This window comes from Sitophilus oryzae, unplaced genomic scaffold (assembly GCF_002938485.1).
Source record: "Sitophilus oryzae breed Bouriz unplaced genomic scaffold, Soryzae_2.0 scaffold_489_pilon_pilon, whole genome shotgun sequence".
NCBI lineage: Eukaryota > Metazoa > Arthropoda > Insecta > Coleoptera > Curculionidae > Sitophilus > Sitophilus oryzae.
Genome location: NW_022147072.1, coordinates 430,306 through 449,246, shown reverse-complemented (window position 1 = coordinate 449,246; position 18,941 = coordinate 430,306). Strand labels below are relative to the sequence as shown.

The 18,941-nt window shown below is 31.3% G+C and overlaps 1 protein-coding gene across 1 annotated transcript in view; it reads right to left on the bottom strand.

The window, feature by feature from the left end:
- Positions 1–745: 745 nt before the first annotated feature.
- The window catches only part of LOC115886472 (AP2-associated protein kinase 1), a 60,153-nt gene continuing 41,957 nt past the window's right edge, over positions 746–18,941 (bottom strand). Inside the window, 3 exon segments of the mRNA XM_030905633.1 lie at positions 746–1,252; positions 11,905–12,801; positions 12,803–13,374. Of these exon segments, the coding sequence (XP_030761493.1) occupies positions 1,229–1,252; positions 11,905–12,801; positions 12,803–13,374 (1,493 nt within the window). The 3' untranslated portion in view covers positions 746–1,228.

The following is an 18,941-nucleotide window of genomic DNA, read 5'->3' as shown; positions in this document are numbered from 1 at the left end:
ATCTGGCCATTAGTTTTTGGTGGGGGTGGGGGGTTGGTAAAGGGGTATGGGAGGGGGTTAAAAATTTAAAAAAATCTTAACTCCAAAATTACAGTAGCTAGCGAAACGCGGTTTTAAAATTAAGATTAGGAATAATATTTGCAACAAAATTTGTAATAACATCAAAAGCAGTCAAAGTCGCAGTTTTCGAGATATTAACATATTTTAGGGCGGCTATATGTGCCTCCCGGCGCCTTTTTTTTTAATTTAACCATTATTTTATTTTAAATTGCTGTATGTTGGACTAATAGTAATAATATGTAACAATAAATTAGGTAAAATATATATACTTTATTAATTTTATTTTTATTTTATTAATTGTCATTAATAAAATTGCGTTTATCTCATCAAGGAGGCCGAATTCTACAAAATATCAAGAGATAACTTTTAATTGGCATTAAACGGCCTACACAATTTTGATATCAAAAGAGAAGAAATCAGTGGCGCATGTTTTTTTTTGAAAAATATTCCAGTGATAACCCATATGCACGTCCCTGATAAATTTATCGACACTTTTTTAGCATTAAAATATGTAGCACTTATAGGAACTTTTACCCTGAAAATTTCATTGGAATCACTAAAAGTACTTTATAATAAATCGAAAGATGATTAAGACTTTAACACCCTGTAGCTCGAAACAAAGCAGAATCGGACATATGTTGATATGAAAATAAATCTTATTTTTAGGTGAGGAATCTCCCCACGAGAGATGGCACATGTTTTTTGAAACACCCTGTATAATAAAGATGCACAAATATTAACACAAATCATCGAACATTCATTTTCAATATAATCAGGCGAATAATAATTTGACATTTAGTACTGTATACCCATCTAGTATTGTACTTTTAAAATGGTAATGAACAGGATTTAATATGATGCTTTTTAAATATTTCAAATTTTAAGCGAAATACTGAAAATTAAAGCTAACTTAATACTGACAAAGATTTAATGCAGGTTTATAGTCTGCCCAACGAGAGTCTTCCAACAGTAATAATTGTTGTCTGTCATTCTACTTCACAGCTAAATCAAATTTGCTGTCATTGTTTGGATGTCGTCTGGCGAAATCTTCCCTGGCTCGTTGGACCGACTTTAGAATATATTTATACATAGCTTATTTACACATTGTGTGAATAGTTAGCCCCATACGAAAACTAACTAACGTATTATATTGCCAATTTTGAGATAACTAAAGACACTTCCCTTCTATATCCTGAAATTTAATTTAATTATTAATCTTTAATTAATTTTAGAATGCTAAACGTATAGTGTGGATTTAGCAGAAATATAAAAATATGTTACACAAATTAGCGTCAAAATGTATCATCTGTCCAGCGAGTGAATACTAAGGGCTGGCAAAGGTTAATCTTGGGTCGAGATTTCCGTATGTAAGAAGAGTACAATGCGTTTATAATGTACTGAACAAAGACTGTACAAAATACGTCGCCAAACATCTACATATATAAAATGCTAATGTTTATCTGTGTCGTTTCTACTGAAGTAACGACTTGCTCTAGAAAGTTGCTTTTTTTACTAAAAGATAGCTAATTGGCTCTTCTAAAAACTGTCGTCGCTGGATTTTTTGTTTTTCATTTAATTAAAAAAAAATAAAAAGTATTTTTTTTATGTCGAGGCGGATGCGCCAGGCTTCAACTAGTATGAAATCAGAGTACGTAGATCGCCGATTAGCGACAGAAACCGTCGGCTCTTTTGATGTGGTGGGACCAAATTTTCTTTCTCTCTCTTTTGACGGGTTTGACAGATAGACTACGTATTTAACTGCTCAACTTATGAAATGGTCCTATAAACATGGTATACACTGCTCACAATTTGAAGTGGAATTAATTATAAAGTTTTATACATATCTTTTTTGTTTTGTTTTATCCTTATTTCTAAATTTGAATGTATAAAATATCTTACTGCTAATAAATAATTAAAAAAATGATTCGTTGCCTGAGGTATACTTGAAATAAAGTATATAGAGATATTTGATAAATGGCAACAGTGGCAACTTCGCTTCTTCGTATGACAGATAACCTACTTATTTCGCGCAGCCGTGAATATTTCTGGCTGTATTTTCTTTGTAGACAGTATGTGAAAATCTTTATCAATAAAAAAATTACACGATTGCTGAAAATTGCTATGCTCTAAAAGTAAATGGATGGATTGTTTACAATTTTTGAATAGAAAAAACAACCTTATCGAATTTTTCTTATGTAAACATATTGTAAAATATCCGATCTGGAAAATAAAAAAAGTTTCAATATCTAAAGTGGTTCTTGAGTTGTGGCCTGTTATGTGTTAAAAAGTTGAGTTTTTAAATTATCGCGATTACTGACGTTTTCTCGTTATAAAAAAAATTACACCTCACGATATCACCTTAACGATATCCTTATAATTCCATTTCAGATGCTCAGAAACATGTCTAATGATTTTATCTAGTTATCTCTTGAAAAAAAAGTCTTTTAAAAATAAGCGGTTTGCGATCGTGATTTTACTTTACTTGATAGGGAAAGGCGTATCGGCAACGCCGCAACGGCACACCGTCGCGCGTCGCGTCAGTCGGTCGCATTTCTCTCACTCCGACTTAATAAGATCCCTATGCGATTTACTTCCACACATGTAAATGCCGATCCAAAAGTAACAGTTGTCAGCACGGTATATGCTTTAAACAGATGAAATCTGCTTCTAAATTAAAACGATAAGATAACTATTACCATCGCATATTCTTTTATTAATAGAATGAAGATAGTTTTCTAAAGTTTCAACGTCTAGTATAATAGATTTTATCAAAATTGCTCTCACATTTAGTAAGGTTAGTGTAAATCGGATGTATTTTGCTGAATGTATAGAAAGATTGGTTTAGTGTACTTTAAAAAAAAACTAAAACACTTAGATACGGTTTAAAAAATTAACTGACATCTTTGAAAGTCAGTGAGCTAGATTCATAAATGTAGTGTGCATCTAATTCAAATTTATATGATCAGATTCGAGTTTAAACATAGGTATACGAAGTGGCTCTATGCCGAAATCACTTTGTTGTTAAACTAGTTGGTTAATAACTAATTAAAAACTATAAGGCGCGATTCTCACTATAACGTACCGTCACCGTCATGTCGAGCCGCCGCGCGCCGCGCCGTCGAAATAAAATATGAAGTAAAAAGTAAATGAGATATAGACGTTGCCACGACGCGACGGCGACGTTACGGGTAGTGTGAATATGTTCATTGTTGGCCATTTAAGAATATTTACTGTGGTGGCCGGCGACTCGACGTGACGGTGGCGGTACGTTATAGTGAAAATCGCGCCTAAATCGGATATAAAGTACGTCTACTGGATCTGTGTCTATGAAAGGAATGAGGACAAAAAACATTTAAATCAACAGCAATATATTTTATACGTCGACGAGTATGTCACCGCAAATCACTCCGCCCACTCATTTTATTGGTTACTTTAAGCCCCGTTCTCAGAACGACGTTGTGTCGCTGGCTATACAGTTGGACATTTCAAACAACCAATGGGAGCTGTACGAAATTTAAAATTGACAGCTGTTTGAATTTTGTACAAATCTCATTGGTCCTTTTGACGTGTCGCCCGCGACAGGACGTCGTTCTGAGAACGGAGCTTTACAAATTTATCGAATTTTTATTGATGGGACGCGTCGTCTAATTTTTTTACGAAAAACATCGAGAGAATATCGTTTCCCCTCTCACGGATACCCCGTAGCTACAGAACGGATAGCCGTACTGTACAGTGTTTCAAAATATTCTTTAGACATATAGAACTACTACATATCTTTGGAATCAAAATAAGTTAATTGGACACAATTTACCTCTACACAAAAGTGCTTTATTTATCCGTGAGAGCGCTCAAATTTTAAAAAAGTAATTTTAAAAAAAGTAAACAAATTTTTTATGATATTTTAAGAATCGATAATCTGACTTGATTGAGATTTGGAGTGCCTATCAGTAGAGTAATTTCGGGTAATATGGAATAGACCGGTTAATACGGAATACCTTATATTTCGAAAACAAAACCTTATATTTCGAATTACAGATCACATGATTGGAAAAACTCAACCGCCAATACCTCAGTCGTTCATAAAACTAAAAATTGCAAATTGACGGTTACCAAAGTTTTTTACAGGTGTTGGTTAAATTTTAATTGTGTAGAAATTTTGATAGAAAGAGTTGTTTCTTTGGTAAGGCTAAACAAAGTATACTGTATTTGTTTACTACGTATTTAGTTAATACCTTCGGGTTAATGTTCAATAATATTTCTGTTGTTTCTGAAACATGTATTGCGTGTAATATGGAATGTTTCATATTACACGACATGTGAGTATTTCATATCGCCCGCTATAATCATTGAAGGATGAATAGTTTATCGGATATTTTTAATAGAACTATTTTTAAAGCTTGTAGTTGGGGGTTGGAACCTTTGGTTTTACAACAGCAAAATAAAACATTAATTCAATTCACCAGAATACACCAAAACACATTACTTTTAACAATGGACGCACGTTTCGCAAACCATTTCAGTATCCTCAGCAGATGACTAAAACTAAACTATTATCTACAATTTGAGCATTTATATAGGCATTCTGTTGGTACTGACCAAGCGTAACAAAATAAGCCAAACGAGTTAAAATCTATCTAGTGTAAAAACGAATTACCTTCTATTGTCTAAGTTGTTCTCTGTCTAAGCTTGCACAAATGCCGAGATGGAAATATTTTTGTGCGATTTTTGTACATAAAACAACTAGTGGTAGTTTACCGTTCATTTTGTATAATTATATTATTTATCCTATCCCATATTACCCGCCATACCTATTCCATATTACCCGCCACTTTTTTTGACTACACAAAAGTTCACATTTCTCTATATTTCCCCTACAAAACATATTTCTTAGGTGATAATGTTAATAATAAATCTAGTTGGCAAAAAATCTGGAATATTATATCAGTGTTCATAAATTTTAAATTAATTAGCGTGGATTTACTAAAATATGATACCCTCTAACGGATAAACTAAGCACTTTTTTAAAGGTAAATTGTGGCCGATTAACATGTTCATAAACTTAATTTCATAATCTCATTGCTACTTTTTTCTTCTACAAGATGGGATGGTGTTGCAATAAAAATCAACGGCCGTACGGCCGTATTTAAAAAAAGAAAGTTGACAATGGTAGCTTAAAGAAGAAACGTCGATTTGAACATCTGACAACAAAATCGACTACGCCACTGTAATCTACGTAAAAATATCTACAATAAACAGTTTTCACCTTCTTGATAACTTCCACAACAACGGAGATACGGGGGTTGTCCCTAATTGCAACATTTTCGAAAAGACCCTGTAGCTGAGAAACAAAGTGGGCTATGAAAATGTTTACAGCATCTTCCGTTTGACAAAAAAGTGGGACAGGTATGTGCAAACCGCAACCTCCTATCTATACTAATAACGGAGATACCGGCGTATCATATGAACTAAAATGGGATACCCTGTACACGCACAAATAATTTAAATAGTGTATCTTAACACTATGTAAAACCTTTTCTATTTCACATTTTTTCGTAATTCTTAAAACAAATGAGATAATGAATTTTATCGTCGACTCCTGTACAGTGTCGTGGATAACGTACGCATCCTATAGTATTTTCTTTAGTAGTTAATAAAAAAATCCTTATACGAATAGATTTAAAAAAAATAAGATTTTCAAATTAGTTTGGTTTGGTAGTCAAAATAAATTGAAAATTAATTTGTGAGATACAGAGGTCAACTTAATTTTTTTAAATACGAACCTGCATTTTTTATTTCAGATTTTGAAAGAACTCGGTCTCCTGAGTACAATGATATGCCATACTTTATACGTTTTTTTGTTTTGGGTACCTTAACAACAACAAAACTATTTAATTGTTGTTTTAAAAAATTTCAAGTACGACTCTGGTTTCTTAAATCATTTAATCTGATTATATTCATGGTAACAATATTGATTAGAGCTAATTAACATTGAATAAGGGAAATCGAGCCAATTTAAAGATTCAAATAAATAATATCCAAGTCAGCAATTTAAAGATATTATTTTTAACTTTTTTTATTGTGAATTTGAAATCTCAGTGTACGATCTAATAATATTCATAATATTAATCGTAGTTATTATAAATAAATCAACTTCTACAAACTAGTTTCTAATGCTAATGCTGCTAATGCTAATGCTTTCTACATGTTCGACAGGATTACCACCCTCCCTAATGCATAAATTTATTTTTGTTCAATCTTATTTCTAGCTCTTTGAACATAACTTCTTGTTATAGTTCCCAATGCATTTTGTAGTCTTTATTGTAAATGTTGAACTGTATTAATTGATTTCGCTTTTATAAATGACGCCAAGTAATACCCCTTTAGTTATTGCATTTCATTTTCCGTATTCAATGTTTTATCCCATATCATTGTTAGGTTTGAAAGCTTATCAATATTGTAACGATGAATAGATTAAATTTAAAAAAAAACAGAGCCGGACTTGAAATTAGTTTAAATACATTATGGTGAATTGTCCGAAACAAAAAAAAATGAAGTGTGGCATATCATTGTACTCAGGAGACCGAGTTCTTTCAAAATCTGAAATAAAAAATGGAGGTCCGTATTTAAAAAAATTAAGTTGGCCTCTGTATCTCACAAATTATGAGCTAATTTGAAAATCTAAAAATACTATCAGATAGCCCTAATAAAGTGGCAATGAGAATGTGTAATTAGTTTTTTGATTTCCTAAAAAGTAACGCCAGGAAAAAATAAAATTGATTTTCAAAAAATCCGTTTTTTCCAAAAAACTCAGCAATTCTTGAATTTTTTAAAACTTTTTGATGGCATCTTGGTGAACATCCCAAAGCGCAACTTTGCCCCAATTTAACCATGTTCGTATCTATTACGGTTACCGAGATACCAATGCTCGTACCTCGAATTTGTAGCACCCTGTATATCACATTTAGGCACATATTAGGATTATAAAATAAAGTAATTTTGTTTTCTCTGACCTTTATCCACTACTTTCAACCGAAGTGTAAAATTACGCGCCTAAATATGCCCTAGATTAAATCTTGAAATTAGATGCCACATTAATACCGTCGTTATAATTACGAAATAAACTTAGTACCTATGTAATATGAATGAATTATAGTGAAAACAATCCACCATAACATTAAATTAAATTTTAGCTGCAATAGTCCACTCGAGACTAAAAAAAGTGAGAGAAAAATTTTTCTAAAAACTAGTGACTACTAGAGACTATATCGTGTGTTGCATCACCGACCTCAACAATTTCCAAGGAAATTTTAACAATTATAAATTATGGTTTCCCATTATAAATGAGAGGAAAACTTGTAGGAATCTTTTTAAAAAACTCATTAAAATAATGTAAATTTTTCGTTATGAATAGTTTCTACGAATTTCTTTTTCAGTTATGAAAAATAAATTTACCCTTTTTCATTTATTAAAAATGGTAACGCGATTAGGACGTCCTTTTTGTAACAGAATGTTATTTAGAACGTTTTTGACATACCTGTAGAGGAAGAAATATATGATATGACATGAGTACTTGTTTGACTATGGCGACATCTTTCTGATTAACTTAGTATTTCTTTTATAACTAAAAAATACTTCGTTTAAATTAATCAAGATGGACAATTTTCTGTTTTAATGAATGATTTAAAAAGTCTTGTACGGATTTTTCGCTAAAAGAACCTGGAAAACTTTTATTCGTATTTGAAATTTATGTGGGGGTTCCTATGTTCAAGTCTGCGATGCAACAAACTTCATAAGTATATGTTTAGTGTAAACTATAAACATACCATTATTCGATTATCAATGTTATTCATAAAATTTATATTTACTCAACGATTATAGCAAAATATCTATGATCTACATCTATTCCTACTTTACAGCCATTATTCGTCTATCACTAACAAGGTATATTTTCACAGATTCTGGACAAGTATAACAAATATATAGATTTGGTGTCTTCGATAAACAATGATGCAATAAAAAGGACTTTGGTAAGATATTGTGATACACGAACTAAGCAAATACTACAATTTTCTTGACAATTTTAGTTCCAGATATTATCTTGCTAAATTCTTTCCCAAGAAAATCTTAAAATTGTGAATAATTGTTGAAAAATATGTATAAAAATAGTTAATTTGGCACAACCTAGATTTGTGTACTGTAGCGTACTAATATTCAATTATGTTTTCCATCGCGTGATGAAGGACTACTGATAGTAGCAAACAATTTAAAAATAACATATTTCCTGAAAAAATCAAACTTATCTTTACATGCAATTGGGATAATATATTCCGTTAGAACAAAGGTACTCTGACATCTGGTGTATAGGCTGATTCACGGCGATGGCACGTTAGACGTTTATGGAGAACCGGTGATAGAATTTTTTTGAAAATTTGGATTTTTACGTAAAGGCACACCTGCTCCATCTTTCTAAGATACACACAACCAAACTTATATGGAATCACTCTTTATTTCTGACTAAATTTCTTGCAAGGATAAAAGTTTCTATACAAATTTAAAATAAGGCTTTTTGTTATAAATAAACATGATAATAAAGGATAAACGACGGTTGCGATTTATTTTCATATGAATTTTGTGTTCATAATAAAATTACGATTGGCCGGCAATTTTCATTCGATCCAAAAAAATAAAAAAATGCCTTATGTTGGATTAACAGAGGTACATAAGGGAAGAATTATTGCTCTCATTGAAGAAGGAATGCTCCAAAGAGACGTAACAGAGATAGTAGGCGTTACCCAGAGTGTTGTATCGAAAACATATACGAGGTGGCTTGGAATTAGGAACACTCAAGGACAGGCACAGACGAAGTCGTCAAAGAGTCACAACTGAACAACATGACCGCCTTGTGTGCCAGATTGCTAGAATAAATCCCAATGTTTCTCGTCCAGAGCTACAAAGACAACTTCTGGCAGCTACAGGTGTGAACGTTTCAGTTGAAACCATAACAAAAAGGCTTCGTGCTCGAGGGTTTTAGAGAAATAAAATTCAGGAGAGCGGATCCCGCAGTTTTCTCGGCAAAATAAAATTGACCGGCTAAATTGATGCCTTCAACATCAAAACTGGATAACTGAGAATTGGCAAAATGATCTTTTTTCGGATGGGACCAGAATTGGCCTAAGATCAGATGACCATCGAATTCGGGTTCTCAGAGCTTCAGGAAGACGAGCGAGACTCCAGGCTGCCAAATCTGTCCCAAGTTATAAAGGAGGAACTGTAATGTTCTGGGGAGGTATAATGCTGGGAGCAAAAACTCCGTTGTTACCACTTCAACAAACTTTAACGGGTCGGAGGTATGTTGATTTAGTGCTAGAACCAATCGTTAGTCTTTGGAGAGCTGCAATTGGGGAGATTTTTAACTTCATGCACGATAGCCCACCTCCCCATACCAGCAGAGTGACTAGAGAATGTCTTGAAACAGAAGCTATCATAGTTTTGGACTAGCCTGCATGTTCACCAGATCTAAACCCTATCGAACACTTGTGAGACCAGCCCCAAAAAAGAGTTAGAGCTCGTCGAAACAATCCAGGAAATCTCGCACAGCTTATTGATGCAGCATTAGCAGAATGGAAAAACATACCCCAAGACAACGTTGATAATTTAATAAGAAGCATGTCAGAGCAGATAGAAGCTTGCCTAAGGGCTAGAGGTGGCAACAAGGATTATTAAAATTATCACTTTTCTTTTTGTTTTTGCTTTTTGGCCACTAAAAATTTAAATTTTAATTTCGTTTTAGAAACCAAAAAAATACCATTGTGTTTATTTTGGGAACTTATTCATTTTTTTATTGCTATGTGGATTATTTTTCATTAAAAGGCATTCATTGTAAGACTGAGTTTTATTTATAAACACACAAAATTTTTTCATACATCTCGAAAATTATGAAAAATAATAGATGATTCTATATAAGTTTGGTTGTGTGTATTTTCAGTATTACAGTGTTGCCGCATCATTCGAAATGTGGCAGCATCTTTCTCATTTTAAATGGAACACCCAGTATATTATTACATTTTTGGAAAGTACTTTCATATCTCATAATTTTTCTATTATACTAACCTATATGTATCTCAGATTTTAAGATAAAAAATAAAACATGTGTAAAATTGACAAAAACATGGTCGTGAATAAGCATTGGTAAAATCATGAATTAAACATTTTTAAAGTTGAAATTTGGGTTATATAAGTTAACGAAAGTTGATATATTCGATCTGTCTAAATAAACCCATTGGATATTACGCAGAGAGAGCAAAAATATTATTTATTTCCGTTTGTTATAAAATTACTCAAATCTCTGATATTTTAAATTCAACCCTATGAATATTATTCAAAAAATCAAAAGACTAATAAAATTGCTTTTCAACGATATATCATGTTACTATACCTAAACTTACCGGTTTCTTAAGTAGAGCTATTTATAAATTAATAATTCTATTATTATAGTTTCATTTCAAGAATTTCGTTACCATGACAATTTTAGAAATTTAGCACGTAAACTCTAATTATTATTGATACTTATAAAGTTTGAACATTTGTCATGATACATGATACATCGTTGAAAAGCAATTTTATTTGGGTTTTGAATTTTTAAATAATATTTATAAGATTGAATTTAAAATAACAAAGATTTAAGTAATTTTATACCAAACGGAAATAATCATTTTTTCTGACCTTTCTGTTTGATATCCAATCAGTTGATTTATATAGATTGGATATGTCGACTTTCCTTAACCTATAAACCAAATTTGAGCTTTCAATATGCCGAATTTATGATTTAACCAATGCTTATTCAAGATCATGTTTTTGCCAATTTTACACATGTTTTATTTTTTATCTCAAAAACTATCATAGGTACAGGGTACAGGTTAGTATAATATAAAAATTATAAGATATCAAAGTAGATTTCAAAAATGTAATAATATACCGGGTGTTCCATTAAAAATAACGAAGATGTTACAACTTTTAGTATGAAGCGGCAACACTGTAATGCTAAAAATATTTTAGAAAGATGCAGCAGGTGCCTTAATAAAATTAAAATCATTAATGTATGTTGATACAGGTATAAAAAAAATCAGCTTTCCCAAATCTGCCCTTTTTTAGCCCTTTATTTTTTGAGTCGCACTAATGTCTATACCAGTCCTGTAATATCAACAAGAAAGGATTTTTTTTAGTTTTAAGAAGTCAGATTTTCTAAATTATGAATTTCTAAGTTTATTATAAGCTTTTTTTCATATATTATTGACAGTAGAAAAAATTCAAATGGCTGTGCTGGGTGTAAATGACACCCTTTTGCGCTCCACGAAAGGCGCAAACTGCATCAATTTTTGGTAACGCTTGGACTACTCTAGCTGAATGGAAAAATTTATAGTATTTAAAATTAGCCGTTCAAATGTAATAAGAAAAACAATGTGTGAATAAACATCCGAAAAAAAAATTAATCTGAATTTTTCTTAAGCTAAACATAGCATTCTAACGTACCATGGCCGTGAATCACCCTGTATAGAAATGTAGTTCAACAAGTCCTTGTTATTACACTGCTTCATAAAGCGATCGCGTTTTATTGAAATGCAAACCTCAAGAAAACGGGTTCGAAATGCGTTTACTGTTCGTTTTTCGTCCGTCCTGCTCCGGACTTCTCAAAACTTCAAAAGGAAGTTCGGAAGTTTGTACAGATTCGATTTCATCGGACGGGAAATCCTCGAAACTCATATTGCTAAAACCCTCCTCGATGCGAACCTTCGACGACTTTTTAGACTTGGTAAATTTCTTTGAACTATTTGGTGTTTTACTTACTTTACTATTTTTGCTTAAACCGTAACTAGGACTTTCGTCCGAGACGCTGTCATCTATTAATCGATACTTCGATTTCATGTCCTTCTCCTTCTTTTTATCTCTTTTTGGTTTGGTTTTCGGCGATTCCGGCACCGTTTCATCCACGTTCAAATCAGAAAAAGTAGGGAAATTCGAGGGCGAATCGAGAACCGGGTAATTATCTGGACTACTATTAGACAAATCTATCAATAAGGCAGTCTTATTCGGACATTCGATGTTTTTTTCAGATTCCTTCAACTGATTTTGGAAATACTGGTCGGCATTGTCTCCAAAATTCGACTCAAAACGCGCCTCCTGAGGAAACTCAGTCTTCTGATTACCGGATATTTCGATGTTGATAAAATTCGAGTTTACTGTTACAGTACTGTAACATGGATTTGTTTGTACGTCAGTATTAGGAAAGTCGGGAGAAAGAAACGGATTTAAAGATACGGTGGTTTCTGAAGAAGGAAACCACTCTTTCTCCTCAAACGTTAGAACCGTCTCAGTTTCATTAACTGCTGGTTCGGAGGAATGTTCTTCAACCTCCACGTTTATTCGTCTGTGACGAGTCTTGCCAAATGGTGCCAAAGCAAAAACATCTCGCTTCTCTTCGAAACTGCTAGAAGGAGGAATCCACAACGTTTCAGTTTTGTTTTTATGGAGATTCCATTTTGCAGATCCTTGAACTTCAGGTTCCGAATCAAGTTCGTCATCCATTAAAAGTGGTTTTTCTCCATACTGATGGCCTATAAATAGCATATCTTCGGAATGCGATTGTTGTGCTGCCTTCGCCTCTTCTTTCTTCAGTACTCTTATTATTCTACTTGTACAGTCTTCTTCGTGAGTCGCCATACTCTCGCATTCAGCATGATAGGACTGACGAGCCACAAGTTTTTAAATCTTCACTGATATTCTCGCTCACCAAATCTTCTTTCGCCTCTGGTGTTTCTTCGGGAACATCTTCATCGACTTTTAAATCGCTAGCTGAGCCAATGGAATCATCTGAGTCAATAGTTACGGTATCAGCAGTGGTGACTTTATTTTGACTACCTTTTTTCTTCCAGTTTCCATGTTTATCATCTGACCTAAATCCCTTTATGGGCAACTCTACTGTTTTGTAAACGTTATGCAATTTTTCAGGTAAATTTATCTTTTTCTTTTTTCGAACTTTCTCTTGAGCTTTATGTCTGTCTCGATCTTCCTTGTCGCTACTATCGGAACTAACGTCAATACCTTGAACTAATTTTTCATATTTAGAACGATCTTCTAATGGAATTTTAATAAACGGAGGAGACACATCTATATCACTTTCTGTTTCGGTAGTTCCAATCAAAGGGGCTTCCCCTTCAGAACATAATAGATTGTTACAAGGCTCGGGTGAATAACATTCTAGATTTTCGTTTTTGTCTTCAAGAACAGGTTCTGGAATTTCTTTTCTATATGCTTTGGCTGTAAATAAATAGTTTAATAAATTTATATTTTATTGAACGTATTATGGCATTGCTTCATTTGTAATTTGTTCTATTTATTGAAAGTTTAAAAAAAACAGAATTAGTGAGTTGATAACTGTGAATTAGAAACAAAAGATTTTAATTCATTTGATAAAATTGGAAGTATAACACATAAAATTATAATATAAATACTACAGCAAATTAAATGTTACCAAAAGTCAGCATAAATTTTATGTCAACTTAATAATTATTTCCATTTTTTTTAGATTCAATAGATATTGTATAGTATTTAGTTTATCAGTTTTTAAAAAGGCTGTTTCAAAATTTCTAATAGTGGTGAAAGTTAAACTAAAAACCTTTTAAAATAATTGGATCTAATTCAGCTAAAAGGCCCACCACCCAAATATTCTGGAACAGCCATTTTTAGAGATAGGTAATATGAGGGTAAGAATGCCATATTTTTATAACAAAATCTTTAAATAAAACCCTGTTTTCTAATATAAAGCAATTTTATTGCTGCAAATAATACAATTACACTGCTGTACAATTATTTTTTATCTTTTCCTAAAATGGATACAAGCAATCACATTAATAACTTTCATTTTAGGAAAATTCTATTTAATTATAGCACACAAAATACTTATGTAGATTATTTCTGATCCTTACTAAAAGTAATTTTATACTAAGGAACTTAGGAACTCAATATAACGTTATTTAATAACTAAAACCACGTACACAAAAATTAAACAAAAAACATATTTCTAAAAATGCTGTTCCAAAACAAAACTTTTTTGATACCAATATATTCTAGCATCACAAAAAAATACATATAACACTTTCATAATATATTAGTACTGTAACGATATTTTCAAACACGCTATGCTTGAATAGATTGATTTCATATAACTTTATAATATATACAAAATCAGGTGACTCAGGCGAAAGCATGCATATATTTTTGTAGGCGATCCACAAAAATCAATAAATAATTTTTATATTGAATATAATATATAACATATATATCATCTTATGACATAATGTTAATTTTTTCGATTGGGTATTCTGAATCGACTTCACGTACTTATTATTTTAGATACTTGAATAATAAAACATTTTCCCCATTTTTTGAAACGACTTTCTTTAATGAACTTGCTCTATATGAAGAAAATTTAAACTCTAATATGAGGAAACAAACCTTACAAAATCACCCAAAAAATCTGAGAAATAATGCATCATATCTCAGAATAACTTTGATTAAAAACATACTTATGTAAATACAGTCAACTTTTTCATATTTTGAACTAAATAATCGCCTACCAAAATACAAACGTGCCATTCTCTGATACTTGTATATTATAATTTATTAAATAACGTAAAATTATATAAAACTTCACACTAATGCTGTTTAATTGGATATTATAAAGAAATATATGAGATTTATATTCAGTATTTACTCAATATTAATAAATAATTATAGATATATGTATACAGGGTGGCGCACCTCATTCACCTCGGTTGATTATACGAAAACAGAAAGATGTTGAAACAAAATATTTTATGGGTATATGTAGGGAGACAATGTGCACAATTTAAAATTATTTTGAAATATACAGGGTGTTTCAGAACTAAGATCCATACCAAAGTTATATTTTTTCTTATGGAACACACACACCCGGTATTTTATTTCATTTTTGGATTCTTGGGCTCAAAAAAAGGCATTTATTATAAGGGTTAAATATGTTTAAAATCTTTGGTTTTTGAGATATTTAAAGATATTTAAATTTGCATGCTACAATAGAATAGGTTATTAACATCCTGTACATTACTTTTCATAATTAATTATTATGTTGAGTTTAAAGGGAGAGAAATAAACTTTACTGAAAAATGGTATTGCACCCTCAAATTTATACAGGGCTATCAAAAGTTACTGATCAATTTTAAGGATGTATTTTATATAAAAACCTCGTTATTTCAAATGCAACACCCTGTATTTTTTAAAATAAATCAAAGCAGATTCAAATGCTCTTTCAAACTATATTAAGGTTTCCTATACCTATCTAGCTCAGATTTTGAATAAAAAGCGATTTTTAAATATAATTGCAATCAAGCTGGCTGGTGTCGCCATGGCAATTTTCTAGTGACAGTTAGTAACTATTTTCAAAGTCGACACTAGTTTATGGACATTATTATTTATAATTTATAACAGTTTACTTTAATTTACCTACAATAGTTTAATAAATAAGTATTCATTATTTTATCAAGAAAAATAAAGATATGTTACTAGTGATTTTATTTTGTGAGGAAAATTGCTTCTTGGCCTATGCTCAAAGATATCCAAATAGAAATCTTCCTGATAATCGTTCCTTTGAAAAAGTACTTGTCCTATTTCGCAGAGCTTGTAGTGTGGTTTATAGAAAACCTATTAGGCAGAAACCTGTCGTTAGAAGTGAAGAAAATGAATTTGCCGTAATTGGCTCTTTTATAGAAAATCCATATATCTACAAGTCATCGTAAAATAAATCAAAGAACTATTTCTTCGTTTTTCTTGATAGAATAATAAATACATATTTAATAAATATTATTTATTAAACAGTTGTAGGTAAATTAAATAAAAATAAACAGGTATAAATTTAAATAAGTCCATAAGCTAAATTCGATTTTGAAAATAGCTACTGTCACTAGAAACTTGCCATGACGACACTAGCCCTCTTGGTTGCCATTTTGTTGAAAAATTCCTCTTTATTCAAAATCTGAGCTAGATCGGTATAGCAAACCCTAATGTAGTTTGAAAGAGCATTTGAATCTGCTTCGATTTATTTAAAAAAATACAGGGTGTTGTATTTGAAATAACAAAGATTTTATGTAAAATATATTCTTAAAATAGATCAGCAATTTTTGATACCCCTGTATAAACTTAAGAAAGCAATAACATTTTTCTGAAAAGTTTATTTCTCTACCTTTAAACTCAGCACAAGAATTAATTCTGAAAAGTAATGCACAGGGTGTTAATAATCTATTCTATTGTAGCATGCAAATTTAAATATCTTTAAATATCTCAAAAACCAAAGATTTTAAACATATTTAATCCTTATAATAAATGTCTTTTTTTGGGCCCAAGAATCCAAAAATGAAATAAAATACCGGGTGTGTGTTCCATAAGAAAAAATATAACTTTGGTATGGATCTTAGTTCTGAAACACCCTGTATATTTTAAAATAATTTTAAATTGTGCACATTGTCTCCCCACATATACCCATAAAATATTTTGTTTCTACATTTTTCCATTTTCGTATAGTCAACCGAGGCGAATGAGGTGCGCCACCCTGTATATTTTCTGACCTACATAAATAAATAAAATATAGTAATGCATACAGAGAACATATTACAGAGGGTAATATAAATTTAATAAATTATAATATACGTCGCTTCTTTTTCCTATTTAACTAGGCACAAAATATGATATGTAAAACAAAGTCTAAAAATATGTAAAATTTGTTAAAAATATTTAATTTCTTGTTTAAAAAATAATTTTATAATACTAATAGAAATAATAACCGAGAAGTCAATACCAAAATAAAATTGAAAACAAGAGTAACTAAAATTTAAGCGTTATCACAGTTTTAAAACAAATTTAAAAAGAAACAAACGATAAATTAATTTAAAAAAAGGACAGTATTATTAATTTTTGGTTTTAATATGATGTATAGTCATTTAAGGCTAATCTAAGATGGAAAGATAAATTCTATTATAAGAAAATATTTTAAGAGTACACATTTTTCAGTTACTTTAGTTACTAAAACCAATGACTAGGAAAAATTGTCTTTTAATTTCTAAAATATTACAATCCAGGAATGATTATTTACACATTTGGTGACTAAAGTAAACATGTATCGTAAAATTAGATGTACCAAGATATTGCGTATGTGTAGTTATAGCATATTAAGTACAAATTTGCTAGACCTTATTTTATGAAATAATATTTACCGATTGTTAATTATGATTACATATATATAGTTAATATTTCAATAAAAATTAGATAACTGTGTTGAACTTTAGGCCTTACTGTAGTAAAATGTAATTTTTAGTTATTACCGTCATTATTGTCCAAATAGGTTTCGTCTTCTCGAGAAATAAACCTTATACAGGATAAATAAATTGTAAAAGTAGTAAAAAATTATCCTTTAAAAAATATAATTTTTATTAAAGAGAAAACAAAACATACATACATCATCTACATAACCGTAGATGGAGCTAAAAGCAAAGTAAGGTTCTATATCAAACAAAATAGTATACAGAGAAGTAAAAAGCCCTTAACACCTACAGGTGTGCTAATTTCCCCATTGTGTACTAATTGTACTAAGTTCATTAGATCGAAGCATCAAGCAAGGTCGGCCTGATGACGGAAATCAATTCCCGTCGGATGGTTCATTCCTTCGGTCTGATGAACTTAATGCAGAAATTAGTACACTTGTAGGGGTTAAAGCCTTTTTACTTCTCTGTATGCTATTTTAGTTTTACAAATTATGTAACTAATACATGTCCAATAATAAATGTTTTGCTACTAATCTAACAGATAATCTTATTTATAATAAAAGTTATAAATATCACTCGTGAAGCAGAGTTGACTGAGTAAATAATTAATTTTTATTGCTAATATCGTTGATTGAAAAAATAAGATGCACAACCTTATGGACGATTTCGTGGCACAAAACCTGTCCGAGATATAGCTGGCGATACCGTCAGCCTGTCCGAGATTTAGTTTAGCTCTGCGCCGCTGCGCGCTGATGGTCGTTTACAGCGCAACGAATAAAGAATACTGTACCGTAGTTCTGCTTTCAGTCGACAGAGTGGGTGGTTGCCGGAGGCAGTGTTACCAGAACTACGGATTAATCCTTAGATTTCCGGATTTTGGGTAGAGTACGTTAATAATACGGATTCTCTATCATTTACAAATTAATCTAATATTATATGATGAAAAAAAGAATTGCGTCAGAATTGGCTTGGAAATGAAGATCGCTAAAATATTAAAAATCAACTAAACGACTTTTTTCAATCATACGAAATATTCAGTACCTATAAAATAATTTGTATTTTTGTTGTTTATTTTATGTTTATGTTTAACACGAATAAATGTTCAATACATAAACGCGGATTTTTCATCCAGAAAATATTTTCGTTAAACGTATTGCAGATATTACACAATTTAATATGGCAACTCTGTCGATTTCAGTTCCACACCGTCTTCGATATGCCTTCGTTAGCCAAATTAGAGAAAATGGGTTTTATGCGTTGGCCGCAGAACGAGTAGAGGTACCGCCTTACAGCACTTCAGACGTAAGAGGAAATTAAATCAGCCTTGTCACGAATTTGCCTATAAGGTTGCATATATATTCCCAATACTTTCAATCAACGCTAATATTACCATACGCAATGTCAAGAACAAATGTCCTGAGGAATTTTTTGTTTTCTTCCAAGTATTTTTAAGAATTGCCTTGTTAACATTTTATTGTAATATGAATTTTAATGCCAGAATTGATAATCTAAGAACAGAACATCTTCTGCTTG